Below are 27,915 nucleotides of genomic sequence, written 5' to 3'. Positions count from 1 at the left end.
AAAAACGCCTTCCGATACATGGTCATTTTTTCAGTCAAAAACATCTTTCTATACAATGTATATTAAGCAGTCTAATCAATAACCCAAACAAAACTGTCTCGTGCCTCCATTTTTTGATGATACTAGTGCAGCATGTTCTACCAGAGACAAATTCCTTGTGCGTTCTACATACTTGGCAAGAAAGATGATTCTGATTTAGTAGAAAACGATGTTTCGTGGGCACCTGCGAACGGATTATTCTCGTTTCAATGGTTTCCTTTGGGAAATGAATGCTCGGAAGACACACCTTTCGCCTTACAAACCATCTGGGAACCGATTGAGCTCGTCAGCCAAGGTATCTTTGTAATTCAATTTCACACTCCGTTTTTGAACTTCTACCGTGAAAATATCCCGTTGAGGGAGAATCAAAACATGTCTTTGATTTGGTTTTTATTCTTGTGTGTTTTGATGGCGGACATCGCAAACAACAACATAAAATAGCAGCAATCTTTTCACAGAAGGACAAAGCGCCGTCCGTCACTGCTTGCGGAAGCCTCTCAAAATGGGGTAGATGTTCTCGAAGGCTTCGTAGATTTCGCCGCGTTCTTTCGCACCTGCGACGGACCAAGACAAAGTGACAAGCCGTCAATCAAAGACTCGATTGACACCCGGAGGACATCCAACGCGCTTACCAGTCAGGACGACTTTGCCGGACACAAAAATGAGCAAAACGATGCGAGGTTTCACCATCCGGTAGATCAGACCCGGAAACAACTCGGGCTCGTAGCTGCAGAGGAACACTTCACTTAGGCTGGCCATTCAGCATCATCATCAGCATCATCATCCATTTCGTTACTAAGCGTAATCACGCAACTTGGAAGTAACTCAAATAGGTAGAAAGCTAGCTAGCTAGCTAAGAGTCAGGCAATAATCACTCAACCTAGAAGCAACTCAAATAGATAGAATGCTAGCTAGCTACCTAGCTAAGATTTAGGTAATAATCACTCAACCCGGAAGTAACTCACATAGATAGAAAGCTAGAGAGCTAAGAGTTAGCTTAATTATCACTCAACCCGGAAGTAATTCAAATAGATAGAAAGCTAGTTAGCGAAGAGTTAGCGAATTATCACTCAACCCGGAAGTAACACAAATAGACAGCTAGCTAAGAGTTAGCTAATAATCACTCAAGCCAGAAGTAACTTAAATAGATAGAAAGCTAGCTAAGAGTTAGCTAATAATCACTCAAGCCGGAAGTAACTCAAATAGATGGAAAGCTAGCTAGCTAAGAGTTAGCTAATAATAACTCAACCCTGTCACTGGATCAGTTTTTCTGTGGGTGAGCAGCGGCAGCCACACGCGCCAGCGTTCATTCAACCCGGAATAAGAGAAATAGTAAATAAAAAGCTAGCTAGCTAGCGAGTCATTAGATAGCTAAAAGATTGCCAGCTAGCCATCTAGCTAATAGACAGCCAGCCAACCAGCTAGCTCGCTAATAGATAGCCACCCTATCAGCAGGAACAGGATTGAGAAGTACAGTATGAGCAAGCAAAAAAAAGTGGAACATTACGAGAGAATAAGCGACAAGGATGTGAAGAGTGGCGTGAAGTGGAGGCGGACCGAGAAGAGTGGCAGCAGCCAATCGGGAAGCCGATCAAGAAGCAGCGCACGCCACAGTTAAAGGAGGTTGCGGACCTGCTGAACTGCTGGTGGGTCAGGACCAGACCCTCCAAGCGGATGGGGAAGCACACGTCGCAGCTGGCCACCATGTTCTGGATCTTGAAGTCCAAGAAGCGAGCGGCAAAGCCCAACTTTTGCACCACGCGGGCGTACTTCCTGGCCGCCAGCCGCGACAACTCCTCGCTGCGCATGCTCACACAAGAGCGCCGCTAAGTAGCCCGAGCGGACGGACGGACCGACGGACGGACACGCCTGACGGAACGGAAGCCAACCTCTTGGCTCCGGTGCACACCATCTTGCCAGAACTGAAGATCAGCGCCGTGGTTCTGGGGTCGCGGATCCTCATGATGACGGCGGCGAAGCGCTACAAAACGGCAAAACGCTAAAGCTAGCGCAGCCAAAAACGCTTCTGCTCAATGCGCCGCGCTAACTAAACATGCCTCCCGCTAGCGAGGTTGTCTTGGGGTTATCATAAAAGAATTACAATAATAACCATCATCACAATTATCATCATAAACAGAAAATAATAATAATAATAATACATTTCATTTCTAAGCGCCTTTCAAAACTGTCAAGGACACATAATTTTTTTGGGCGGTTGAGCAGCAGCAGCTAGCTAGGTCGCTAGGTATCTAGGTAACTAGCTAGCTAGATACATAAACAAATATATAAAATACACAACTAAATAAATAAATACATAAACAAAACAAAAAAAATAAATACACAGATCAATATATAAATAGATATGTAGCTTGCTAGATAGCCAGCTAGGTCGCTGGCTAGCTAGGTATCTAGGGAGCTAGCTTGCTAGATACATAAACAAATAAATGAAACACATAAATAAATAAATCCATAAACAAAACAAATAAATAAAATACATAGATCAATATATAAATAGATAGGTAGCTAGCTAGGTCGCTGGCTAGCTAGGTATCTAGGGAATTAGCTAGCTAGATACATAAACAAGTAAATAAAATACATAGATAAAGAAACAAATACATAGTTCAATAAATATATAAATAGATAGGTAGCTAGGGTAGCCGGCTAGGTAGCTAGCTAGGTATCTAGGAAGCTGGCTAGCCAGATACATAAACAAATAAATAAAATATATAGATCAATAAATATAGAAATAGATAGCTAGGGTAGCTAGCCGGCTAGGTCGGTTTCGCCACCTTGGGGTTGTACTCGGCATTTCTGGCCTGAAGGGCGATGAACTTGAGGTCAAGAGGACAACCCAGGTTGACTGTGGACACGATGTTCCTGCGCACAGATACAGCACAGATAGCTTGCGCAGGAACATCAACAACGATGTTCTTGAGGAGCAAAGCGGTGTTCTACCCCCACCGCTGCCGACAAAAGAATCCAAAAACGCGGGACCTGGACCTACTGCAGCTGCGGGACGATCCCTGACCTCTCCGTCATGGGGGTCATCGGGGTCATGGGGGTCATGGGGCAGAAAATGGCGCTGTCGTTAGCCAAGTGCGAGGAGGATGAAGATGCTCGCTCTTTATCTTCATCTTCATCTTCATCTTGGCGGTGGGATGGCGGGGCGACCTCACCACCGCTGACACTTCCTGCATCCAAACGCACACAAAATAATAAGAACAATAATAACAATAATTTTCATATCGAAGCGCCTTTCAAAACCCTCTAGGTCACTTTACAGTCACGGGATCGGTTTTTCTGCGGGTGAGAAGCGGTAGCCATACGCGCCGGCGTTCACTCAACCCAGAAGTAACTCAAATAGATAGAAAGCTATCCAGCTACCTAACAGATAGCTAATCGATAGCCAGCTACATTGCTAGCTAGCTAGACAGATAGCTAATAGATAGCCAGCGAGGTACTGAGCTAATAGATGCAAATATATTGCCAACTAGGTAGCTAACTAATAGATAGCAAATATATAGATGGCTAGGTAGCTAGACAGAAAGCTAATATTTCTACTAGCTAGCTGTCTGTCAAATAGATAGCAAAAGAATAGCCAGCTAGGTAGCTAGCTAATAGATAGGAAACAGATAGCTAGACAGCAAATATACAGCAAATAGACAGCTAGGTAGCTAGCTATATAGCAAATAGATAGCAAATGTATAGCAAATAGATAGCCAGCTAGGTAGTTAGCTGACAGATAGCAAATATATTGCCAGCTATGTAGCTAACTAATAGATAGCAAATAGATAGCAGGCTAGGTAGCTAGATGGATAGCTAATGGAAAGCAAATAGATAGCAAAACGATAGCCAGCTAGGTAGCTAGCTAATAGATAGCAAATAGATACCTAGCTAGGTAGACAGAAAATAGATAGCAAAAAGATAGCCAACTAGGTAGCTAGCTAGATAGAAAATAGATAGCGAGCTTGGTAGCTAGCTAATAGATAGCAAATAGATAGCTAGCTAGCTAGACAGAAAATAGATAGCCAGCTAGGTAGCTAGCTAGATAGCAAGTAGATAGCCAGATAGGTAGCTAGCTAATAGATAGTAAATAGATAGCTAGCTAGCTAGACAGAAAATAGATAGCAAAAAGATAGCCAACTAGGTAGCTAGATAGATAGCAAATAGATAGCCAGCTTGGTAGCTAGCTAGATAGCAAATAGCAAATGTATAGCACATACATAGCCATCTAGGTAGCTAGCTAATAGATAGCAAATATATTGTGAGCTAGGGAGCTAACTAATAGAAAGAAAATAGATATCTAACTAGCCATACAGCAAATAGATAGCAAGGAGATAGCCAGTTAGGTAGCTAGCTAGATAGCAATTAGATAGCCAGCTAGGTAGCTAGCTAGATAACAAATAGATAGCAAATATATAGAAACTAGAAAGCCAGCTAGTTATCTAGCAAATAGATAGCCAGCAAGGTAGCTACCAGCTAGATAGCAAATAGATTGCCAGCTAAGTAACTAGCTAGATGGAACTGTATAGCAAATAGATTACCAGCTAGGTAGCCAACTAATAGATAGCAAATAGATAGCAGGCTAGGTAGCTAGAGGGCTAGATAATAGAAAGCAAATAGAGAGCAAAAAGATAGCCAGCTAGGTAGCTCGCTAATAGATAGCAAATAGATAGCGAGCTAGCTATACAGCAAATAGTAAAAAGTCATCCAGCTAGGTAGTTAGCTAGATAGCAAATAGATAGCCAGCTAGGTAGCTGGCTACATAGCAAATAGATAGCAAATGTATAGCAAACAGATAGCCAGCTAGGTAGCTAGCTAATAGATAGCAAATATATTCCTAGCTAGGTAGCTAACTAATAGAAAATAGATAGCTAGCTAGCTAGGCAGCAAATAGTTAGCAAAAAGATAGTCAGCTAGGTAGCTAGCTAATAGATAGCAAGTAGATAGCTAACTAGCTAGAGAGTAAATAGATAGCAACTAGATAGCCAGCTAGGTAGGTAGCTAATAGATAGCAAATAGATAGCTAGCTAGCTCGACAGCAAATGGATAGCCAGCTAGGTAGCTAGCAAATAGATAGAACTCCAGCCGAGTCGGTGTTGTTTTGGTGAAGCTTCCGGCGAGTTGGAGTTGTTGTTTTTTTTCATCCCTGACTCTGATTTCACAATTCAGCTAACTTTGATTTAGCTAGGAGGCCTCCATTCTAGGTTTTCACCTTCTGGTGAGGTTCGAAGACAAAGCTACGTTTGCTTTCACTGCTTATATTTGTGCGGCGAACTCTGAGAAAAAAAAATCCCCAATTAAGTCAACTACAGTGATACCTCAGCTTACGAACGCTTTAGCTCACACACTTTTCGCCTTCCCAACATTAAATTTGCGAGCAGATAGACTCGGCTGACGAATCAAGCCACACGGTGGCTGGCGGACTAATTTTTGTCACCCCCTTTCTTTAAATGCAGACGTGGTTTGTTATCGAGTGCACTTTTTGCTATTATGGGACTGAAAAAGACCCCAACACAGGCAGGTGTTAAGCCCAATAGGACACAAAAGAAAAAACTTGTTGATTTGGATTAATGAAAAGCAGCTAGCAGGGGACAGTGTGAGTGACGGTATTATCGCAGAGAAAACATGGAAACTTCACTCGGATGTCATCAAGAGGCAACCTGGAAATTCGGCATCCATTGACAACTTATTATAATAATAATAATAATAATAAAATATAATAATAATGATAACCATAATAATAATCCATTTCATTCTAAGCAGCTTTCAAAACTCTCAAGGTCACTTTACAGTCACAGGATAATTTTTTCTGCGGGTGAGCAGCGGCAGCCACACGCGCCAGCGTTCACTCAACCCGGAAGTAACTCAAATAGCTAGAAAGATACCTTTCTAGCTAATAGATAGCTAGATAATAATAATAATCATCATCATCATTCATTTTATTTCCAAGCGCCTTTCAAAACTCTCAAGGTCACTTTACTGTCACAGGATCAGTTTTTCTGCGGGTGAGCAGCGGCAGCCACATGCGCCAGCGTTCACTCAACCCAGAATACCTCAAATAGATAGAAAGTTAGCTAGTTTGCTAATAGATAGCTAGCTCGCTAGTTAGACAGCTAATAGATAGCAAATAGAGAGTAAATAGATAGCTAGCTAGGTAGCCAGCAACGGTGACCCCATTCCACTGGGAATAACTCAAATAGATCAAGTTAGCTAGCTAGCTAATACATGACTAATAACTAGCTAGCTAGTTAGACAGCAAATAGATAGCAAAGAGATAGGTAGCTAGGTAGCCAGCAACAGTGATCTCGTTCAACCGGGAATAACTCAAATAGATCAAGTTAGCTAGCTAGCTAATAGATGAATACTTAGGAGGAAATTGTGTTTTAGGAGGACCTGCGAATGGATTATTGTCATTTTAATGTTTTTTTTTTATGGGAAATAAATGTTTGTCAGCCAAACTTTGCGCCTGACACACTTTCTGACGGGTACCTTCGGCGTCGCACGCGTTTGCGCTCAACTCGTCGGGCAGAAAGCTAAGGTCCAGGTCGTCGGCCAGCTCGCGCGAGGTCCGGTCGGAGGTGCTCGGGAGGTCTGCATCTTCCCCGTTCAGGAAACCCGAGTCCTGCCCGGCAAAAAAAGACGCAACGTTGCCTCGAGACCAGCGGTCGGCAACCTTTGGCTTGCGAGCCATATCTAGCTCTTTTCATAATAAGAATAATAATAATAATAATAATAGGTCTAGATAGCTAGCTAGGCCTTCACTAAACCCAGAAGTAACTCAGATAGAAAGCCAGCTAGCTAATAGACAGCTAATAAATAGCTAAGTAACGTGGATAGAAAGCATACTAGCTAATAGATAGCTAGCTAGGCCTTCACTCAACCTTCTGTGATGTAGGGAAAGATGCTACAAGCTAATCTGATAACTAAGTAACTTCGATAGAAAGCTAGCCAGCTAATAGATAGCTAGCTAGGCCTCCACTCAACCCAGAAGTAACTCAGATAGATAGAAAGCTAGTTAGCTAATAGATAGCTAAGTAACTCGGATAGAAAGCCAGCTAGCTAATAGATAGCTAACAGATAGCTAGCTAGGCCTTTACTCAACCCAGAAGTAACACAGATAGAAAGCTAGCTCGCTAATAGATAGCAAAGTAACTCGGATAGAAAGCTAACTAGCTAATAGATAGCTAACAGATAGCTACCTAGGCCTTCACTCAACCTGGAAGTAACTCAAATAGAAAGCCCGCTTGCTAATAGACAGCTAATTCGATAGCTAAGTGACTAGTATAGAAAGCTAGCTAGTCAATAGATAGCTAAAAGATAGCTAGCTAAGCCTTCACTCAACCCGGAAGTAACTCAGATAGAAAGCTAGCTAGCTAATAGATAGCTAAGTAACTCGGATAGAAAGCTAACTAGCTAATAGATAGCTAACAGATAGCTACCTAGGCCTTCACTCAACCCGGAAGTAACTCAAATAGAAAGCCAGCTAGCTAATAGACAGCTAATTCGATAGCTAAGTGACTAGTATAGAAAGGTAGCTAGTTAATAGATGGTTAAAAGATAGCTAGCTAAGCCTTCACTCAACCCGGAAGTAACTCAGATAGAAAGCTAGCTAGCTAATAGATAGCTAAGTAACGTGGAGAGAAAGCATACTAGCTAATAGATAGCTAGCTAGGCCTTCACTCAACCTTCTGTGATGTAATGTAGGGAAAGATGCTACAAGCTAAATGCTGAAAACTCGAAGCTGTCGGATCCATTGACGAGATAGATATTGTCTCATATCTGCTGTCCCACATAAATCCACTTCAATTCCAAGCTGCGACAGATCCACAACTGCTTCGTCAAATAGGTTCCCAAGCCCTGCTCGAGACCAACCTTTTTTGTTATTCATTGCAATTCAATTTAGCTAACGGTGGTAAGCTACATTCGATTAGCTTACGACTTTACTTCAACAGACGCGCGCTCATTAAGTGACTATCGTGTACATTTAGAGAAAGGCGCCATAATAATAATAATAATAATACATTTAATTTCTTAGCGCCTTTCAAAACTCTCAAGGACACTAAAGTCACATGATTTTTTTTGTGCGCGGGTGAGCAGCGGCTGCCATTCGTGCCAGCGTTCACTCTACCCAGTACATACTAATAGATAGCTAATAGCTAGCTAGCTAGATAACCATATATCTAATAGATAGCTAGCTAGTCAGCAAGAAAGCTAATAGCTAACAAATAGATATGTAGCCTGGTAGCTAGCTAGCTAGCTCAACCAAAAAGTGATGAATTGTCGCATTTTGATCAGCCAACTCGATTGATTTTGTTGTATTGACGGTTTCCAAAATGGAGGATCGAACAACCGTCACTCACATTAGCAATGGAGTCATCGAAGTAGCGCTCCAGCGCCGACTCATCCATGATTGCGGAAGCACGTAGCGACGTAGCGACACCCCAAGACTCGCCAAGGACTGAGCAGGCCTTTCCCGAGTTGCCCTCGGACTGGGAGGAAGCGTAACGGGGCTCCAGCTGCGTCCAATCCCATCATGACGAGCACCCACGGCCACGCCCGCATTTCGCAAGGCCTGATGGACTCATTGAACCGACCAGACGCTGATGCTAACGCTAACGGGTGAACTCGCGCTTCATTCTTTGTTTGATGTTTCATTCTTTTGAGCACAAAACCTGCACTTTTGCAGTTTGACTCCGTCTACGTACACAGGGAAAATCCGAGTTACGACCGGCGTGAGTTACGACCACCCGTACTTACAACCACTGCTTTTTTTCCTTCGCCGTTCGCCCGAGACCAAGCGCGGGTGTCGGGCGACTTTTTCTGGCCATTAGCAGGGATAGCAGGGTAAGTATAACATTTATAAATGAACTGTACAGTAAACAGTTTTGTATACATTATAGGTATATGAAATAAAAATATATGAAATATAAAATGACACTAAAAGTGTCCAAATGTATAAATGAAGTGTAAACAGTTAGGTATATAATAGTATTCAATCGAAAACGTTGCTTAAAAACAACAGATTGACATCGTATGCTATCATAGTCGGCTATTTTGAATGGATTTCAACTTACGACCGTTCGACTTAGGACCGGTTTGTCGGAACGGAACCCGGTCGTAAGTCGGACGTTACCTGTATATGGTTGTAAACGTCACGTGGGCCATTTTGAATGGATTTGGACTTACGACCGTTCGACTTACGACCGGTTTGTCGGAACGGAACCCGGTCGTAAGTAGGACATTACTTGTATATGTTTAACGAAACTAATCCTACGACTCTACGCATGCCATGACGACCCAAGTGAATGATGAAATGGAACAGGTTAGCAGTTGCTAGCCTGGATGCTAATTCAGAAAATAAGGAAAAAGGCACTCACGGGAATAAATACAGAAGTAAATAAATAAATAGATATATAAAAGAAAATAAACAAAGGGAAAAAAAGTAAAAAATAAATACATTAATGGCTAGCTAGCTAGCTAGCCTCCGCACTAAGAACAGGAGATTTTATTGACAAAATTTAGTTAAGAACATTTTTTTAAAAGAAGTCACGTGACTTGTGTACCTTGTTCAGCTGTCAATCATCCACTCGGTTTCAAGGATTCCAAAAAACAGGAAGTGATCAAAGTTTTGTTCAAAGTGCAGTCGACAGGAAGTCAGTCCCGTAAACAGGAAGTGACGTTGAAAATGGGGGGGGAGGGTCCTAGGTGGGTGGGAGGGGTCCCAATTTCCTGCAAACGGCCTGCAGAAGCAGCATGGAGTATTCCTCCAGGAGGGCCGCCGTCCTTTCCTGGTCCGCCGCCCCCTCGAGGCCCCTTCCGAGGGCCCCTCCGAGGGCCCCTCCGAGGGCCCCTCCGAGGGCCTCCCCGTCGCTCCCGCCCGATCCCAACGGCAGCGCCTGGAGCTCCGCCTTCATGGCCCGGAGAACTTCAGACAGGAGAGCCGCCATTTGCTCGTATTCGCCGTCGCCCGAACGGGCGCCATTTACCTGCGGGGGGGCGGGGCAAAAAAAGGCAGCCGCGTTTGAGGAGACTCGACGGGGGGGAGGGGGGCAGGAAGTTGGGGGGAGGGGCAGAGTACCTTCCTGTAGAGGTGCGTGATTCGCTTGAAGCAGCTCAGCATCTGATTGGTCAGCGCGCGGCAGGACTCGATGCTGCTAGGCGGGTCTGCGGGAGGGAAAAAAAAAAAAATCGGCCTAAAATGCTTTATAATAATAATAATAATAATAATAATACAAAACATTACAAAAAAAACAATGCAATAATAATAATAATAATAGTAATAATAATACTCCATTTCATTTCTAAGTGCCTTTCAAAACTCAAGGTCACTTTATAGTCACAGGATACGATAGCTAGCTAGCTAGTTAGCTAATATGTTGCTAATAATAATAAATAATAATAATAATAATAATGCATTTCCTTTATAAGCGCATATGGTCATACTATACATAGTTATCTTGCTAGCAAGCTACTTGGTATCTAGCTGGCTGGCCGGCTAACTAGCTAGCTATCTACTAGCTATATCCGGTGAGGGAGAAAGACCTGGTGAGACTTTGCCTTTATTTGGCCTCATCCTAGCTGGCTATCTATTGGATATCTATTAGCTAGCTGGCTATTTGTTAGCTATCTATCCGGCTGGCTGGCTAGCTATCTATTAGCTGGCTGGCTGGCTATCTAGCCGGCCATTTGTTAGCTATCTATCCAGCTGGCTATCTATCTATTAGCTAGCTGGCTATCTGTCGGCTATCTATTAGCTATCTATCCGGCTGGCTAGCTAACTATTAGCTGGCTAGCTATCTATTAGCTGGCTAGCTATTTGGCTATCTATCCAGCTGGCTGGCTATCTGTTGGATATCTATTGGCTAGCTATCTATTAGCTATCTAGCTAGCTGGCTGGCTATCTGTCGGCTAGCTATCTATTAGCTATCTAGCTATCTGGCTGAGTAACTATCTATGCAGCTGGCTACCTATCAATCCAGCTGGCTTGCGCTATCTGTTGGATATCTGTTGGCTAGCTATCTAGATAGCTGGCTGGCTATTTGTTAGCTATCTATCCAGCTGGCTATCTATCTATTAGCTAGCTGGCTATCTGTTAGTCATCTATTAGCTAGCTGGCTATCTGTTAGCTATATATTAGCTAGCTGGCTACCTGTTAGCTATCTATCCAGCTGGCTGGCTACCTGTTAGCTATCTATCCAGCTGGCTGGCTATCTCTTGGGTATCTAGCTGGCTGGCTACCTGTTAGCTATCTATCCAGCTGGCTATCTAGTGGCGAGCTCGCTAGCTTATTATTTATTTGAGTTATTCCAGGTTGAGTGAACGCTGGCGCGTGTGGCTGCCGCTGCTCACCCACAGAAAAATTGATCTAGTGACTGTAAAGTGACCTTGAGAGTTTTGAAAGGCGCTTGCAAATTAAATGTATTATTATTATAGCTTTCTAGCTGGCTAGCTATTAGCTATCTAGCTAACTTTCTATCTCTTTGAGTTATTCCGGTTTGTGTGGTTCGCACAGATAATTGTATTTTTTTTTTGGGGTGGGGAGGGGTCAAGAGGGGGCAGCATCTCACCAGCTGCTGACAGACAGGAAGAGGAAGGATGATGAAGGCGGGCCCAGACGGGAGGATGACAGGGTGAAGGCATTAGGAGGAGAAGCGGCCAAACCTGCGTTGTCTTGTGGCTCGGGAGTGGGCGGGACCCCGGGGGGAGAAGGCGGGGCCCCAGAGGCGGGGGGGCGTGCCGCGCCGGACGCCGCCCCCGCCGTCAGTCCCACTCGGTTGAGGGCGTCGCCAAGCGAGGCGGAGCGAGACATTTTGGCGGCGGAGCTGGCGGTGGGATTCATGTAGGAGCGGCACGCGCCCGCCCAGGGGGGCGTCGCCCGCTGCGGGGATCCAAGAGGGGCGGGTCCGAGGTTCTGCTGCGCCGGGCCCGTCGCCACCACGCGGCGGGGGGCCGTGGGGAGGGAGGTGGGACGCTGAAGGATCACGCCGTCTGAACGATAGAAAACAAAACATCGGTCAAATTGCGTCGCTAGCATGCTAGCTAGCGCTAAGCTAAGCAGAGAGTTCATCTCATTTCTTGCTAGAACGGAGTCAAGACCCGCCCCCTCTAAATGGTTTGACCAAATTAATAATAATAAATTTCCTTTCTAAGCACCCTTCAAAACTCTCACGGTCACTTCAGTCACTGGATCGGTTTTTGTTTTTCTGTGGGTGAGCGGCAGCAGCCACACGCGTCAGCGTTCACACAACCCGGAATAACTCAAATAGATAGAAAGCTAGCTAGATCGCTAGCGAGATATTTAATAGTTAGCTAGATAGATAGTTCATAGCTAGCTAGCTAGATAGCCAGCAGACAGCAAATATATAGCAAGCTAGGTAGTTAGCTAATAGACAGCAAATAGATAGGCAGCTAGGTAGCAAGCTAGGTAGTTAGCTAATAGACAGCAAATAGATAAAACGCTTCGATAGCCAACTGCGAGTGAATACCCTACCCGCGCCAGCCACGATCCTCCGAAGGGGCGTGTCCTTCTCCTCCTTCTCGTCTTCAGACCGACAACTTCCTGTTTGGCAGGAAGTCCGCGTCACTGTCGGGTCCTGCTTCGGAACCTCGGGCGCCACCGGGTCGGGCGTGGTTTCCACAACTTCCGACTGAGGGACGTCTCGGCTGAGGGGGCGGAACCAGAAGAAATAAGGGATGGAATCGGACCGCCGAGATGAACCAAAGACGAAGAAGACACGCGGTTCTGGTTCTGTCCAAGCGAGCGGTACCTGGCGGGAGAACTCTGGCACAGGAACCTGGATGACATGCTGAGGCTCTCACTGGAGCTTGGAGCGGTTCTTCCGGGTTCCTCTGCGGCCTCGCCCAGCGTGGCAAAATGTTTCTTGAGGAAGGCCTCCTGGTCCGGAGTCTGCGGGACCGGGCCGCTGTCCTCGTCCGGGGAGTCGGCGTCGTCGCTGAGACCGTCCGCGGGCTCCGCGTCTGGCGGGGAAAAAAATTGGCCGTCATTTCAGCATCCCGGTGGACGTCCATCTCGAACGGCGGACATCTCACTTTTGGCCGCCGCGGCGTCGGGACTGGACGTCCGCGAGTTGAACCTGAGAGAGCAACCGCTGTCCGGACTGGGTTTGTCCTCCGGTCCGCTGGCGGGACTGGCGGCCTTCACCTCAAAGTGGCTGTTCTGGCTCACTCGGTCCTCCCAGCGCTCGGGGAAAAGCACCGGCGGCTCCTTCTCCGGGATGGGATCGGACAGCGGGGCCAAGTGGTCCGGCCCGGGATGGGCCAGCGCCTCCGCGTGCTCCACCTGAGCCGCGCCCCCGTCAGCGCGTTGCCACATCCAAGATGGCGGACGGCCTCTTTATCCGGATACGTCCACTCACCTGGAGACTGAGGCGACTTCCCAGCCGCCGATCGGCCCTGTGGAGCCCCGCCTCCGAGATCCAGAGGCCTCGCGGGTCGCATGGCGAGGGCGCGTCATCGAGCGGGCGTGTCTTCATCAGGCGGCGGGGGCGTGGTTAATAATAATAATAATAATAATCCATTTCATTTCGAAGCGCCTTTCAAAACTCTCAAGGACACTTTCCAGTCACATAATTTTTCTGTGCGGGTGAGCAGCGGAAGCCATTCACTCCAGCGTTCACTCACTCTACCCGGACGTAACACAGCAGCAGCTAGCTATGTAGCTGGCCAAGTATCCAGGTAGCTAGCTAGATACTTAAATACATAAATAAATAAATAAATAAGTAAATATATAAATAGATAGGTAGCTGACTAGCCAGATACATAAATAAATATAACACAAATAAATAAATACATAGATCAATATATAAATATATAGGTAGCTAGCTACGTAGCTGGCTAGCTAGATATCTAGGGAGCTAGCTAGCTAGATACATCAACAAATAAATAAAATACATAGATCAATAAATACATATATATATAAATAGATAGGTAGCTGGCTAGGTCGCTGGCTAGCTAGGTATCTAGAGAGTTAGCTAGCTAAATAATAAATAAATAAAATACATAGATCAATATATAAATAATAATACATTTGATTTATAAGCGCCTTTCAAAACTCAAGGTCAGTTCTTCTGTGGGTGAGCAGCGGCAGCCACACGCGCCAGCGTTCACTCAACCTGGAAATAACTCAAACAGAGTTAGCTAGCTCGCTATCTAGCGAGCTAGCTTTCTATCTGGCTAGGCAGCAAGATAGCTAAATAGATAGATAGGTAGCTGGCTAGCTAGGTATCTAGGGAGCTAGCTAGCGAGATACACCAATAAATAAAAATACAGAGCTAAATAAATAAACACATAAACCAAGATGAAGCGCGGCGGCGTTTACCGGCAAGCCGCCGTTAGCGCAGTACGAGTCCAGCTGTCTCAGGTCCAACATGGACGTCACCATGGCAACATCGCTCGGATCGCCGCCGCACGACGTCGTGGCCCAACGGCGCCGAGGAAGTCGCCTGTCCGGCGGGGCCTGAAGGGAAGAAAAAAAGAAATCAACAAAATAGGCTAACGTGTTAGCAATCGGCGCTAACGATTGACACGGCGAAAGGTCAACTCACCATCTCGGCGTCACGTGACCCCTCGGCTGAGAGCAAAACAAAACACAAATGCGGCGGCGTTACCGCGGGTGAGCGAGCGGGATCACGTTACCGCGGCGACACCGACCGTCCTCCTCCGCCTCCTCTTCCGACGACGCGGCGACGACGCCGAGTGAGCCCGCCTCCCCGGAGCAGGGGGCGGGGCCTCGGGCCGGAAGCCTCAGGTCAGCCAGACGCCGACGCATCCGCAGGGTCAGCTCGGGACTGAGACGCCACACGAAGATGCAGCTGCGGGCGAAGGGGCGTGGTCAGTCGGCGCCCGACTGAGCCGTCAATCAAGTCGTACCTGTCACCTGACACGCTGATGAGGCGTGTGCAGTCGCTGCTGAATTTGAGGCCGGTCACCACCTCTGAGGGAGAGAGAGACAAAATGGCGGCCAGTGAAACGTGCACAGGCCCCCCAATCGTCGCCCGACTAACCCGAGTGTCCAAACATGGTGGCCACACACTCGCCCGAGTAGAAATCAAAGATGTTGATGCTCTTGTCCGAACAGGAAGTGGCGATGTAAAGACCCGATGGGTCGATCTGCACCTGAAGCGCAACCGATCACATGAAGATGATGATGCGAAGTTCAAGATGGCGGCCGTCAGCAAATAATAATAACAACAACAACAATAAAAATGTAATTTCTAAGCGCCTTTCATCACTCTCAAGGTCACTTTACAGTCACAGGATCGGCTTTTCTGTGGGTGAGCAGCGGCAGCCACACGCGCCAGCGTTCACTCAACTCGGAAGTAACTCAAATAGATAGTAAGCTAGCTTTCTAGCTAACAGGGAGACAATATATTTAATTTCTAAGCCTTCACAGCAGCTCCTGAATTTCGTTTTTCTACTTCTTCCTTTCCTTTCCGCTTTCTTTGATCACTTTGTCTGCGTCTTTTGTGTTGTGTGACATTATTTTGTTGTTTTGACTTCAAGATGGCCGCCGCGAGAGTGGCTCCCTTCACAGCAGCTCCTGTATTTTGTTTTTCTATTTCTTCCTTTACTTTCCAATGCAATGCAATGACGGCGGTTGCGGTCCGACCTTGATGAGCGTTCCATCTTCTCCCCGAGATCCTTTGTAGATTTTCTTCTGCTTGCTGTTGCTGATGTTGAAGATCCTGCGCGAGCGCCATCTTGGTCAGGGAGCGGCCGAGCGGCGAGGGGGAGGCGGAGCCTACCTGATGCTGCGGTCCTGGCAACCGACGGCGGCGTACTTCCTGGTGGGCTCCACGTCCATGTCGTACAGCGTGCTCTTCCTCACCACGTGATGCGTCCGCGCGAACGCCACGTCGCCGTCCGTCTGGGGCAAAAAAAAAGAAGAGTCAGAGGTCACGGGGTCGCGACGGCGTTCAGGCGGGGTCGGAGGTCACCTGCTGCCCCGTGCGGAAGTAGACGCTCTTGTCGGCGCCGCAGCTGATCAGCCGCACTTTGCCCTCATTGGCTGGAAGGCGGGAAGAAGGCGATGATGTCACGGTGGGGGGACGCCGACCCAAGGGGGAGGGGCCCGTTCGGGGGTTCACTGACCTGCGAAGCGGACCGCCGTGATGGAGGACGAGTGCTCGTCCAGAGTCTGGACCAGACGGTAGTCGCAGGCCGCGTCCAGCACGTGGATGAGGCGATCGCGACTGGCGGTGGCTAGAAACTGCACACCTGAACGGATGGCGGAGGGGGGGCGGGGCTTAGAGGCGAAAAGACGAAACGCGACGGGACGGGACGGGATGGGATGTCTCACCCGTGTCTTTTTGGGAGAAATCCAGGGCGAGAATTTCGCCGTCGTGAGCTTGAACGTTGACGATCTCCTCCATGGTTTCTACGTCGTGTACCCTGGAACGGGCGCAAGCATCATCATTGACTTCCCAAGCTAGTTTTATAGCTATCTGGCTAACCATCTTACTGGCAATCTACCCGGCTGGCTAGCCGTCTACCTGGCTAGCTGTCTATTAGCTATCTATTAGTTATCTATTAGCAAGCTAGCTAACTTTCTATCTATTAGAGTTATTCGGGGTTGAGTGAACGCTGGCGCGTGTGTCTGCCGCTGCTCACTCAAAGAAAGACCGATCCTGTGACTTTTGAAAGGTTGTTATTATTATGATTGACAAGGTCCGCCCCCCGATCGGGGGCACCCACCTGAGGACACCCGCGCGGTCCCCCGAGGCCAAATGCCGCCCGTCAGGACTGATGGTCAGCGAGCGGATGCCCGCCCGGGTCAGGTCGCCCGGCGGGGCGTCGGGGGTGCCCGGCGCCGCCTTATCGCCGACGGTAACCGCGGAGACGCTGGCCGCATCCAGGAGGCCGGACGGGTTGTCCTCCACGTAGATGACCTTGTGAAGATCCTGGGGGTCAAGGGGCGGGCAGGGCAAAAAAAGTCGATCGATTGATTGATTGATTGATTGATTGATGTCGGCGGGCGAGCGAGCGCGTACGTGGCTGAGGATGTTGCTAGGGAAACGGCGGGCGTCCACGTTCCACACGCGGATGGTGTTATCCGACGAGCACGACAGGAAGCAGCCCGAAGGGAGCGCCGCCGCCGCCTTCCCGACGTCTCGCCCGTCTTCGGGGAACACCTGCGTATGAGACGCCAGGGTTACGGTGACCCGCCTCGCCCGCCCGCCCCTCAATACGCACCTCCAGACTCCACACGCAGGAGGCGTGGTAGAGCGCCGAGTAGAGCTTGCCCACCCGGCGGGGGTCGCGGAGGTCACCGGCGTCCCAAACGTACACGCTGTGATCGCTGTAGACGCACGACAGCCAACCGCTGGCGGGGTCGTAGGTCAGCGCCACCGTGTCGGGGTAACGGGCGTCGGGGCGCGCGCAGAACAGGCCGCTGAAGACGGAGAGGAGAGTTTTGGACATTTCATCAAATCACCATTTTGGAAAACAAAAGTTGACAAATCGTCATTTTACAATTTAAAAAAAAAAATAATGACAAAAATCACCATTTTAGAAAATAAAAGTTGAAAATCGCCATTTTAGATTTTTTGATTGTTTAAAATTTTATAAAATCACCATTTTAGAAAATAAAAAAATAATAATTAGAAAATCACAATTTTTGAATTTTTAAAATCATCATTTTTGAAAATAAAAATGGAAACTTGCCATTTTAGAAAAATCACATTTTTTTTTATGTTTTAAATTTTATAAAATCATTTCAGAAATAACATTGAAAATCGCCATCTTTAAAATTTTAAAACATTTTTAGAAAATCGCCATTTTTTTATTTTTTTAAATCACCATTTAAAAAATACAAATTGTAAATCGCCATTTTAGAAATGATTTCAAAAACTTAGAAAATCGCCATTTAAAAACATAAATTTTGAAAGTCATAAATGGATTATTATTATTATCATTATTTTAGATTTTTTTTTAAAATTAGAAAATCTCCATTTTAGGTTTTTCTTAAATCTAGAATTTCACAATTTAACATTATTTAAAGTCTTTTCTATTCTAGAATTTATAAACCGAAAATTGCCATTTTAGTACTTTTTAAACTTGAGGAACTAAAAAAAAAGAAAGAAAATTTCCATTTTTTAAAGATTGAAAAACATTTCGAAAAATCACCATTTTAGAAAAAAAACTACATTTAAAGTCTTTATTCTAGGGTTAAAAAAAGAATTAGAAAATGGCCATTTTAGTATTTTTTTAAACTTTAGAAACTAAGAAAAAAATTTAAAAAAAGAAAGAAAATTGCCATTTTTAAAATATTGAAAAACATTTCGAAAATCATCATTTTAGAAAATAAAAATACATTTAAAGTCTTTATTCTAGGATTAAAAAAAGAATTACAAAATGGCCATTGTATTATTTTTTAAACTTTAGAAACTAAAAAAAAGAAAGAAAATTTCCATTTTTTAAAGATTGAAAAACATTTCCAAAAATCATCATTTTAGAAACTAAAAACACATTTATAGTCTTTATTCTAGAATTTAAAAACCGAAAATTGCCATTTTAGTACTTTTTAAACTTTAGAAACAAAAAAAAGAAAGAAAATTTCCATTTTTTAAAGATTGAAAAACATTTCGAAAAATTACCATTTTAGAAAAAAACTATTTAAAGTCTTTATTCTAGAATTAAAAAAAGAATTACAAAATGGCCATTTTAGTATTTTTTAAACTTTAGAAACTAAAAAAAAATTAAAAAAAGAAAGAAAATTGCCATTTTTATAATATTGAAAAACATTTCGAAAATCAGCATTTTAGAAAATAAAAATACATTAAACGTCTTTATTCTAGAATTAAAAAAAGAATTACAAAATCACCATTTTAGTATTTTTTTAAACTTTAGAAACAAAAAAAAAAGAAAGAAAATTTCAATTTTTTTAAAGATTGAAAAACATTTTGAAAAATCACCATTTTAGAAAAAACTACATTTATAGTATTTATTCTAGAATTAAAAAAAGAATTACAAAATGGCCATTTTAGTATTTATTTAAAGTTTAGAAACTAAAAAAAAACACAAAATGGCTATTTTTGAAATATTGAAAAACATTTCAAAACTTAAAAAAAAAAAATTGAAATATCCATTTAAGATTTTTTTTTTCTAAAAACTTGAACAAATGGGGGGGGGGGGTGAGGGTAGTGGGCGTCTGATTGAGTCAATGACTGAATGGCGCTTTGGAGAGACGGAAGTAAACGCGCAGGTCTTGCCTGGCATCCGTCATGGCGGCCACGTCGACGCCCAGGAAGTGGGGGCGCGGCAGCGTGCACAGGTAGTGCAGCGTGCGCGGGCAAAAGGCGCGCACGGCGCCGTCCGAGCAGCCGCACAAGATCAGCTCGTCCGTCACGCACAAGCAGGTGGCCTGGGACGCCTGCGGGAGGGGGAGGAGACTCGGGTCGGCGTACGGCCGCGAAAAAGGTCAAAGCGCCGGCGCAAAAGACAAACGTGCCGCTTGAGTTTCTTTCTGCGGCTTCGCCTCACGTTAGCTAGCTGGCCATCTATTAGCTATCTCATCAACACCCGTTTAAAATGGCTTTTTCTGTGGAGCTCTCTCTCTCTCTCTCTCTCGTTTCTATTTACAATTGTCTTTTTTCTATTATAGCATGCACTATGGTTGTCTGTGACTGTAAAGTGGCCTTGAAAGGCGCTTCAAATAAAATGTATTATTATTATTATCTGGTTGGCTAGCTGGCTATCTATTAGCTATCCTTCCATCTAGCTGGCTAGCTAGTTATCTGGCTATCTATTAGCTATGTGGCTGGCTAGCTGGCTATCTATTAGCTATCCAGCTAGCTAGCTATCTATTAGCTGGCTGCCTATTAGCTATCTATGGGCTAGCTAGCTGGCTATCTATTAGCTAGCTAGCTAGCTATTTATTCATTTGAGTTATTCTGGGTTGAGTGAACGCTGGCTCTCTATTAGATATCTGGCTGGCTATCTATTAGCCATCCAGCTAGCTAGCTAGTTAGATGGATATCTATTAGCTTTCTGGCTGGAAAGCACCACGGTGCGCTCTCGCCGGTCTGACTTACGATGACAGAATCCACCTTCTGCCCAGGAAGCGGAAGAACAGGAAGCGATTAGTGCGTTAGCTCGCGGGAACAAAGGGGCGGACTCACGCGTAGCTCCACCCACTTGTGGAGCTTGCGCCGCCGGTCCAGCTGCACCAGGAGGCCCGAGGTGCTGATGCAGAAGGTGGAGGCCGCTTGCGCTCCTCGGCCGCAGGCCACGTCGCAAAAAAAGTTGTTCTTCAGTTCTCCCAGCAGCCCCGAGCGGCCCAGCAGCGGCACGGCGGCGCCCACCTGCGCGGACGCCGTTTAGTCGGACGGTGCGAGCGACGGACGGTCCCGCCCGGCGGCGTCACCTCGGAGGTCCCGCTGTGGTCCAGGTACCAGAACTTGACGTGGCGATTCCCGGCCGTCACAAAATAGGACGAGTCGTGCGAGAAGGACACGGCCGTCACCTTACTGGACACCTTGTTGGCCGCCACCACCGCGCCTTTCTGAAAACACGCCATGTCAACGGGGGATGTGAGTTAACTCATTCACTGCCAAACGATCAAAAATGGGCCAGGGTTGTTGTCATTGTCACTAAAATCCACTTTTTAGGACAATATATACATTTAATGCAGCATAAGAAACCTTACCTCACCTCCGTTTCCACAGGCTGATAAATTCCTTATATGGCGCTTGGACGCCCTCTTCTGGCGGCTTTTGGGTGCAACACGAGGTCCCCAGACCAAACAGGTACAGCAAAATACATTGACGTGATGGAAGGACCGCTACAATGCGTCTTTTTTACGGTCAAGGACGGTCCTTTAGTGACGTCACGTACAGACTCGTCACCAACTCAAAAACGAGACTTCCTGAATATTCAGTGCGAGTCTTAAAAGGTAAAATATAGCTTTAATATGCGGTGGAATCTAATTAATTATTGCTCAGCAGAAATCATTTGAAGCCATTTTACAAATTATGGACACAACTTGTCCGGAGACGTCAGTTGTCCTTTAAAACTATATACCTTACCTTAATACCTTAAATATACCTTATTTTGTTATATTAGCAAAATGGCCGGCTAGCTCGCTATGTGGCTGGCTATCTATTAGTTATATAGCTAGTTGTCCAGCTGGCTATCTATTTGCTACCTATGAGCAAACTGGACCGCTGGTGCGTGCGGCCATTAATTAATCTAAGCAACAACAACAACAACAACAACAACAACAAAAACAGGAACAATTTGAGAGTCAGCTCTTTTTAATGAGCCGAGCCAAAAGAATCGGCTCTCTCAAAAAAAGAGTCGGAATTCCCATGATTCATGACAAGTCCACTTTCTCGGGACGAAAACATTCTATGTTGACGCTTACGTCCCAAAAACGCTCACCCTTTTGTAGCTGGCTAGCTGGTTATCTGTTAGCTATCTATCCAGCTATCTATTGGCTAGCTGGCTGGGCTGTCTATTGGCTAGCTGGTTAGTTAGCTGGCTATATGTTAGCTATCTATCCATCTGGCAAGCTATCTATTGGCTAGCTGGCTGTCTATTGGCCATCTAATGGCTAACTGGCTAGTTGGCTATCCGTTAGCTATCTATCCATCTGGCAAGCTATCTATTGGCTAGCTGGCTGTCTATTGGCTATCTAATGGCTAGCTGGTTAGTTAGCTGGCTATATGTTAGCTATCTATCCATCTGGCAAGCTATCTATTGGCTATCTAATGGCTAGATGGTTAGTTAGCTGGCTATATGTTAGCTATCTATCCATCTGGCAAACTATCTATTGGCTAGCTGGCTGTCTATTGGCCATCTAATGGCTAACTGGCTAGTTGGCTATCTGTTAGCTATCTATCCAGCTGGCAAGCTATCTATTGGCTAGCTGGCTGGCAGTCTATTGGCTATATAATGGCTAGCTGGCTATCTGTTAGTTAGTTGGCTGGCAGACTGTCTATCTATTGGCTATCTAGTGGCTAGCTAGCTAGTTTTTTTTTATCTATTTGAGTTACTTGCAGGTTGAGTGAACGCTGCCGCTGCTCACCCCCAGAAAAACTGATCCCGTGACTGTAAAGTGACCTTGAGAGTTTTGAAAGGCGCTTCGAAATCCAATGTGTTCTTATTATGAAAAAAAGGAAGGGTCTTACTTTCCAGTTCCACACGTGCACCAACATATCGTGCTGGTAGCCCACGCTGACGATGTACTTGATGTTGGGGGAGAAGGCCACGCAGGCCACGCCGTATTTGTGCTCCTGGAGGGACGCCACCTGCACGCCGCTCGGGACCTCCCACACGCGTACCGCCGGCATGTGGCCGCACTGGGGGGAGGAGCCGATCGGCGCCGTTGACCAAAAAGGGGGCGGCGGCTCGGGCCAACGGCGACTCGGGAACTCACCTCGCCGGTGACGACATGCTTGCCGTCGGGCGAGAAGGCCAACGTGGTGATGGTCTTCCTGGCGAGACGCCCGGGGGGGTTCGTTACCGCGGCAACGGGACCCAACGCGGCGGCGAGCTTACCTGGACGCGTTGAAGATGTGACGTTGCTTGTTCTTGCGAGGATGCAGCAGGACCACCACGCACCTGCGCAGGCAAACACGCATGCAACCGCGTAATCAAAATGCTAAATGCTAACTGGATGCTACGCGACGGACCCCACCGCCGCCCTTTTCCCCCTCTCGCCCGCTTTCCTGAGGCCGCAGCGGCCCACTTTTCGTCACAACAACAGTCATTATTTTGGACAAAGGGTAACATCCAACAGACGACCGAGTTCCGTTCCGACCAAACGGTCCTAAGTCGAAATGGTCGTAAGTCGAAACCCATCCAAAATGTTAAATAGGGACTCGGAGGCTAAGTGACTGGCAAACTCCGCCCCTCTGGTGCCATCACACGGTCGATTGCTGTGCGAGTGTGAGATGCTGGCTGGCCAAAATTGTCGTACGCGTTGCCGTCCTGCTAGCGCGTTGCGGTGCCAGGCGAAGAATTAAAATTGGAAAAATTGGGTCTGCATGTCGTGGTCGTAAGTATTGGTGGTCCTAAGTCGAGTTGGTCGTAAGTCGGATGTTACCTGTTTAAATTTTAAAACGACTTATTCATTTATTTACTGTGCGCACACACTAATGTTTCTCAATTTATTTATCTAGCTATCCAGCTATCTAGCTAGCTATCTCGCTAGCTAGCTATTTGCCACCTTTTTGCTCTAACGTGTAAATATGGAAATATGCTACTCATTTCTGTGTATTTATATAATTAGTGACATTCAGTGTATTAGCTAACTAGCTATGTAGCTAGCTATCTAATAGCTATATAGCTATCTAGGTGGCTTGCTATCTATCTTTTAACTGGCTATTAGCGGTCTAACTGGCTGGCTATCTAGCTAGCTATCTACTGTGTTAACTATATATTGGCTAGCTAGCTAGCTTTCCATCTATTTAAGTAACTTCCGGGTTGAGTGAATGCTGACGTGTGTGGCGGCCGCTGCTCACCCACAGAAAAAAAACGTATCCTGTGACTGTAAAGTGCGCTTATAAATGAAATGTATTATTATTATTATTATTATTATTATCATCATTAGCTAGCTAGCTTTTCTCTCTATTTCAGCTATTGCTGGTTGTGGGCTATCTATTAGCTATTTACTAGCTGGCTAGCTGGTTTTCTGTCTATTGATAGGAACTGTGACGTGCTCGCTAGCTTGCAAATCTTTGTCAGCCTTGGCATTAGCTTGTTAGCATCACTTATTATGATAATAATACATTTCATTTATAAGCACCTTTCCAAACTCTCAAGGACACATTTACCCTGGAATACGCACAAATCAAGATGGCTGCTGTCAGCCATGTCGAATCACCCGGTGCCAAATGACCACAAATCACATGCTATCAAACTAGCTATTTAGCTGGTTATCTAGCTAGCTATCTACCTAGATATTTCGCTGATGATATAGCCAGCTACCTAGCTGGCTATCTATTAGCTGTCTATTGGCTATCTAATTATCTAGCTGGTTATCTAGCTAGCTAGCTATTTGCTGTCTATTAGCTATCTAGCTCGCTATCTATTTTCTGTCTATTAGCAATCGAACTATTTAGCTAGGTAGCTATTTGCTGTCTATTAGCTATCTAACCATAAAGCTGGCTATCTAGCTGTCTATCTATTAGCTATCTAACTATCTAGCTGGCTATCTAGCTAGCTATCGATTAGCTATCTAACTTTCTAGCTGGCTATCTAGCTAGCTATCTATTTTCTGTCAATTAGCTATCTAACTATCTAGCTATTTTCTGTCTATTAGCTATCTAATTATTTAGCTGGCTATCTATTTGCTGTCTATTAGCTATCTCACTAACTAGCTGGCGATCTATCTATTTGCTATCTGTCTAGCTAGCTATCTAGATAGCTAGATATTAACTAGCTAGGTTCCGGGTTGAATGAACGCTGGCGCGAGTGGCTGCCGCTGCTCACCCACAGAAAAACTTCATCCAGTGACTGTAAAGTGACCTTGAGAGTTTTGAAAGGCGCTTAGAAATCAAATGTATTATTATTATTATTATTATTATTATTATAAGCTCCTCGTTTGACGATTAGGCGGCGTGCGGCGAAGCTGGAAAGGCTGAAACATTCCTGGCATTCCCGGAGGCTACGATTACGCTAATGACACAATTCCCTTTTGTTTGCTCGCGTGGATGGCCTCACGTCGTCAAATCCAACTTGTATAGCCCGGCTGGCGAGGTGACAACAAGATGGCTGACAACACGGTGACAACAAGATGGCTGACACATCGGCAGGAAGTTGTTACCCGCCGCTTTGCCGCTAATTTGACAAGTAGCTCACCCGGCGGGATACGCCAAGAGGCCGCTCTTCGGGTCGCATGACAGCGCGCGGTTGCCCGGCGCCGTGATGCCCAGAACCTTCTCCAAAGTTACCTGGACGGGAAAAGGAAACAGCGTTAGCATGTGTTAGCTTGAAGGCAAGTCACGGGACTCTCACCCTCCGCGCTAAAGACTGGAAGAACCGCCGAGACTTGACAGACGAGTTAGCGGCGTTCGTGTAGGGCAAACATCGATAGGAAGTGTGACGCGCTCGCTAGCTTGCAAATCTTTGTCAGCGTTGGCATTAGCTTCTTTGCATCATTTACCCTGGAATACGCGCAAATCAAGATGGCTGCCGCCAGCCATGTCGAATCACGCCGTGCCAAATGACCACAAGTCACATGCTATCGAACTAGCTATTTAGCTGTCTATGTATGAGCTACCTAGCTGGCTATCTATTAGCTATATAGCTAGCTTTCTATCTATGAGCTACCTAGCTGGCTATCTATTAGCTATATAGCTAGCTTTCTATCTATTAGCTACCTAGCTGGCTATCTATTAGCTATATAGCTAGCTTTCTATCTATTACCTACATAGCTGGCTATCTATTAGCTATATAGCTAGCTGTCTATCTATTAGATATCTATTGGCTATGTAGCTAGCAAGTTACCTAGCTTCCTATCTACTTGTGTTACTTCTGGGTTGAGTGAACGCTGGCGCATGTGGCTGCCGCTGCTCACCCACAGAAAAACATATCGTGTGATTGAAAAGTGACTAACTAGCTATCTATTAGCTATCTGGCTGGCTATCTATCGAGCTATCTATTAGCTGTCTGGCTATATAGCTATCTATCTATTAGCTATCTACTCTCAAACTTGTGACAAAAGATTGGTCATCTTAAACTGCCCGTTGTGATCAATTTTGCTCATATGCTAGCAAGCTATCTATTAGCTATATGGTTAGCTGGCTGGCTATATATTAGCTGGCTGGTTATCTAGCTAGCTATCTACTCTCACGGACGTGACAAACGATTGGTCATCTTAAACTGCCCGATTGGTCATCTTAAACTGCCTGTTGTTCATATGCTAGCTATCTATTTGCTATCTGGCTAGCTGGCTGGCTATCCAGTTAGCTATCTATTAGCTGGTTGGCTATATTGCTAGCTAGTTATTAGCTATCTATTAGCTATGTATTAGCTTTTTATTTGAGTTACTCCTTGTTAAGTAAATGCCGGCGCGTGTGGCTGCCGCTGCTCACCCAAAAAAAAACGTATCCTGTGACTGTAAAGTGACCTCGAGAGTTTTGAAAGGCGCTGACAAAATGAAATGTATTATTATTATTATATACTTTACATTCATAGGATACGTTTTTCTGTGGGTGAGCAGCGGCAGCCACACGCGCCAGCATTCACTCAACCCGGAATCAAATATTTGTATTTATATGGCTTTATTTATTATTATTATTATTATTTATACAGAGTTAGTGGATGCTAACTTTGACTTTCCCTGTGGTTACCGATGATCAGCTGTCACTAATTTGCTTTTCATATTAATAATGCTATCATACCAACTAGTAAAAACTATCATCATTGAATAATTATAACAGCATATAATGTGATAACATTTGTCCAACTGTCGACCCACCTGTGTCTGTACCCACCCTTCTCTACCACGGATATCGACCAATCACGTGCGGCTTTAACCGAAGACTGGGGGCGGGGAATAGAGGGGTAAAAAAATTGGCTCGGATTTCCGGCTCCTTGTTAGGAAATGGCTCTCTACGTTCACTTCCACGATGCGGCTCGTTCGCGAACGACACCGATGGCCTGATAGCTCGCCAGATAAATAAGTGACCTCGTGTCACATCATATTAAGCGCATGCGCGGTCAGGATTCGAGGCACATCGCCGTTCGCCTTTGCAATTTCAAGGCACGTCATGTGCTTTACGTCCACAAGTCCATTTTTGAGCAGGCACATTGTTCATTTTCGAATAACAAATCCAGTTATTCATTCGACATGTCACGTGACCGTCGGCGTTAAATCACACATCAAGCTAGCCGTGTGGTGAACCATGAGTCGCTTTCGGGATTCAAACTACGGGTCGCCTCAGGCTGCCCACATTTGGGAAGAAGCAAAATGGAGGAAACGAGCACACACGTCAAACGCTTTGGACAATCTTTGGGCAACGCCGGACAGAAAGAATCAATTGACTTCGTAAGTCAAAGGGCCGATTTCTTATCGTGTAAACTAAAGCGTCAACGAAAGGCACAGGCGGCGCCATAGCACGAAAGCGCCAAAACGCCGGTCGCCATCTCGGCGGCGCTCACCTTGTTGGCTAGCTGATGACGCGTGGCTCGACCCCGCCCCCGAAGTTTGATTGACGGGGATCTGAGCAGGTTCTTGATGCGGCGACCGATGGCGCCGCCTCCCCCTCCTCCTCCTCCGCCGTTGCCGCTCATAGCTTCGATGCTAGCGGCTAGCTCCCTTCGGCATGACGTCCGCCAGTCCTACTTGGCTCAGCCCAGCCGAACCGAAGCGTCACCCGAGAGTTCTGCTCTCGCGTCTGGACCTGTCCGCTTCGCTTCGCCGGCCGCGGTTCGAAGAGAAGCGACCGACTCCCCGTCACCAGCGTACACCTTCAAGCGCACACATTTGTTGAGGCGGCGGATCAGGCGGCACCAGTGTTTCCGGTTGTCACTTACAAAATAAAACATGTTAAAGGAACAACGGAAGTGGCACTTTTTTCTGACAGAACGAACATATGACCATACCGTCTCGTTCAATAGTTAAAAAATGGATGAATTTAAAGAAATTAAAATATCATTTTTATCAATATGGTTCAGACTTTACTGCGCTTGACGAGAATCCTTGACCCGGACTGGCGACCAGTCTATTCTGTCTTTGCAAATGGCTGGTGACCAGTCAGTCTGTTGCTGAAAGTCAACCGCGATAGACTCAACAAACAGTCTACAAAATGGCTGAAGGAAACAATAATAATAATAATTATTATGCATTTGTTTTTCTAAGCGCCTTTCAAAACTCACAAGGTCACTCTACAGTCGCATGATACGTTT

The 27,915-nt window shown here is 45.7% G+C and overlaps 2 protein-coding genes across 3 annotated transcripts; both read right to left on the bottom strand.

Moving 5' to 3' along the window:
- Window positions 1–71: 71 nt before the first annotated feature.
- tbpl2 (TATA box binding protein like 2) lies at window positions 72–9,742 on the bottom strand. 2 transcript variants are annotated; one of them, XM_089003926.1, is made up of 8 exons: window positions 9,606–9,742; window positions 6,532–6,664; window positions 3,044–3,230; window positions 2,829–2,916; window positions 1,929–2,020; window positions 1,672–1,839; window positions 672–766; window positions 72–593 (listed from the first exon to the last, which is right to left on the bottom strand). In XM_089003926.1, the coding sequence occupies exons 3-8, from the start codon at window positions 3,103–3,105 to the stop codon at window positions 517–519; spliced, it is 582 nt and encodes a 193-aa protein (XP_088860052.1). In that variant the 5' UTR covers window positions 3,106–3,230; window positions 6,532–6,664; window positions 9,606–9,742; the 3' UTR covers window positions 72–516. The 2 variants fall into 2 exon arrangements, 1 of the variants encoding a protein (XP_088860052.1); XR_016115929.1 differs by having other exon boundaries at window positions 540–593; window positions 672–1,839.
- mapkbp1 (mitogen-activated protein kinase binding protein 1) lies at window positions 9,497–27,529 on the bottom strand. Its single transcript, XM_089003909.1, is given in 29 exon segments — window positions 9,497–10,028; window positions 10,121–10,206; window positions 11,610–11,748; window positions 11,750–12,030; window positions 12,533–12,705; window positions 12,810–13,020; window positions 13,093–13,342; window positions 13,419–13,529; window positions 14,381–14,518; window positions 14,607–14,632; window positions 14,713–14,873; window positions 14,932–14,995; window positions 15,066–15,177; window positions 15,671–15,746; window positions 15,807–15,928; window positions 15,999–16,069; window positions 16,153–16,278; window positions 16,361–16,452; window positions 16,756–16,961; window positions 17,052–17,192; window positions 17,254–17,452; window positions 19,272–19,432; window positions 20,181–20,363; window positions 20,426–20,563; window positions 22,191–22,361; window positions 22,439–22,496; window positions 22,561–22,623; window positions 24,865–24,956; window positions 27,169–27,529. Coding segments are annotated over 29 exon segments (4,068 nt in total). The 5' UTR covers window positions 27,301–27,529; the 3' UTR covers window positions 9,497–9,743.
- Window positions 27,530–27,915: the final 386 nt, after the last annotated feature.

Source organism: Hippocampus bargibanti, linkage group LG09, assembly GCF_051943395.1.
Source record: "Hippocampus bargibanti isolate YZ-2025 linkage group LG09, ASM5194339v1, whole genome shotgun sequence".
Lineage (NCBI taxonomy): Eukaryota > Metazoa > Chordata > Actinopteri > Syngnathiformes > Syngnathidae > Hippocampus > Hippocampus bargibanti.
Note: the sequence above shows the minus strand (reverse complement) of the source record. Positions and strands in the feature narration are given on the sequence as shown.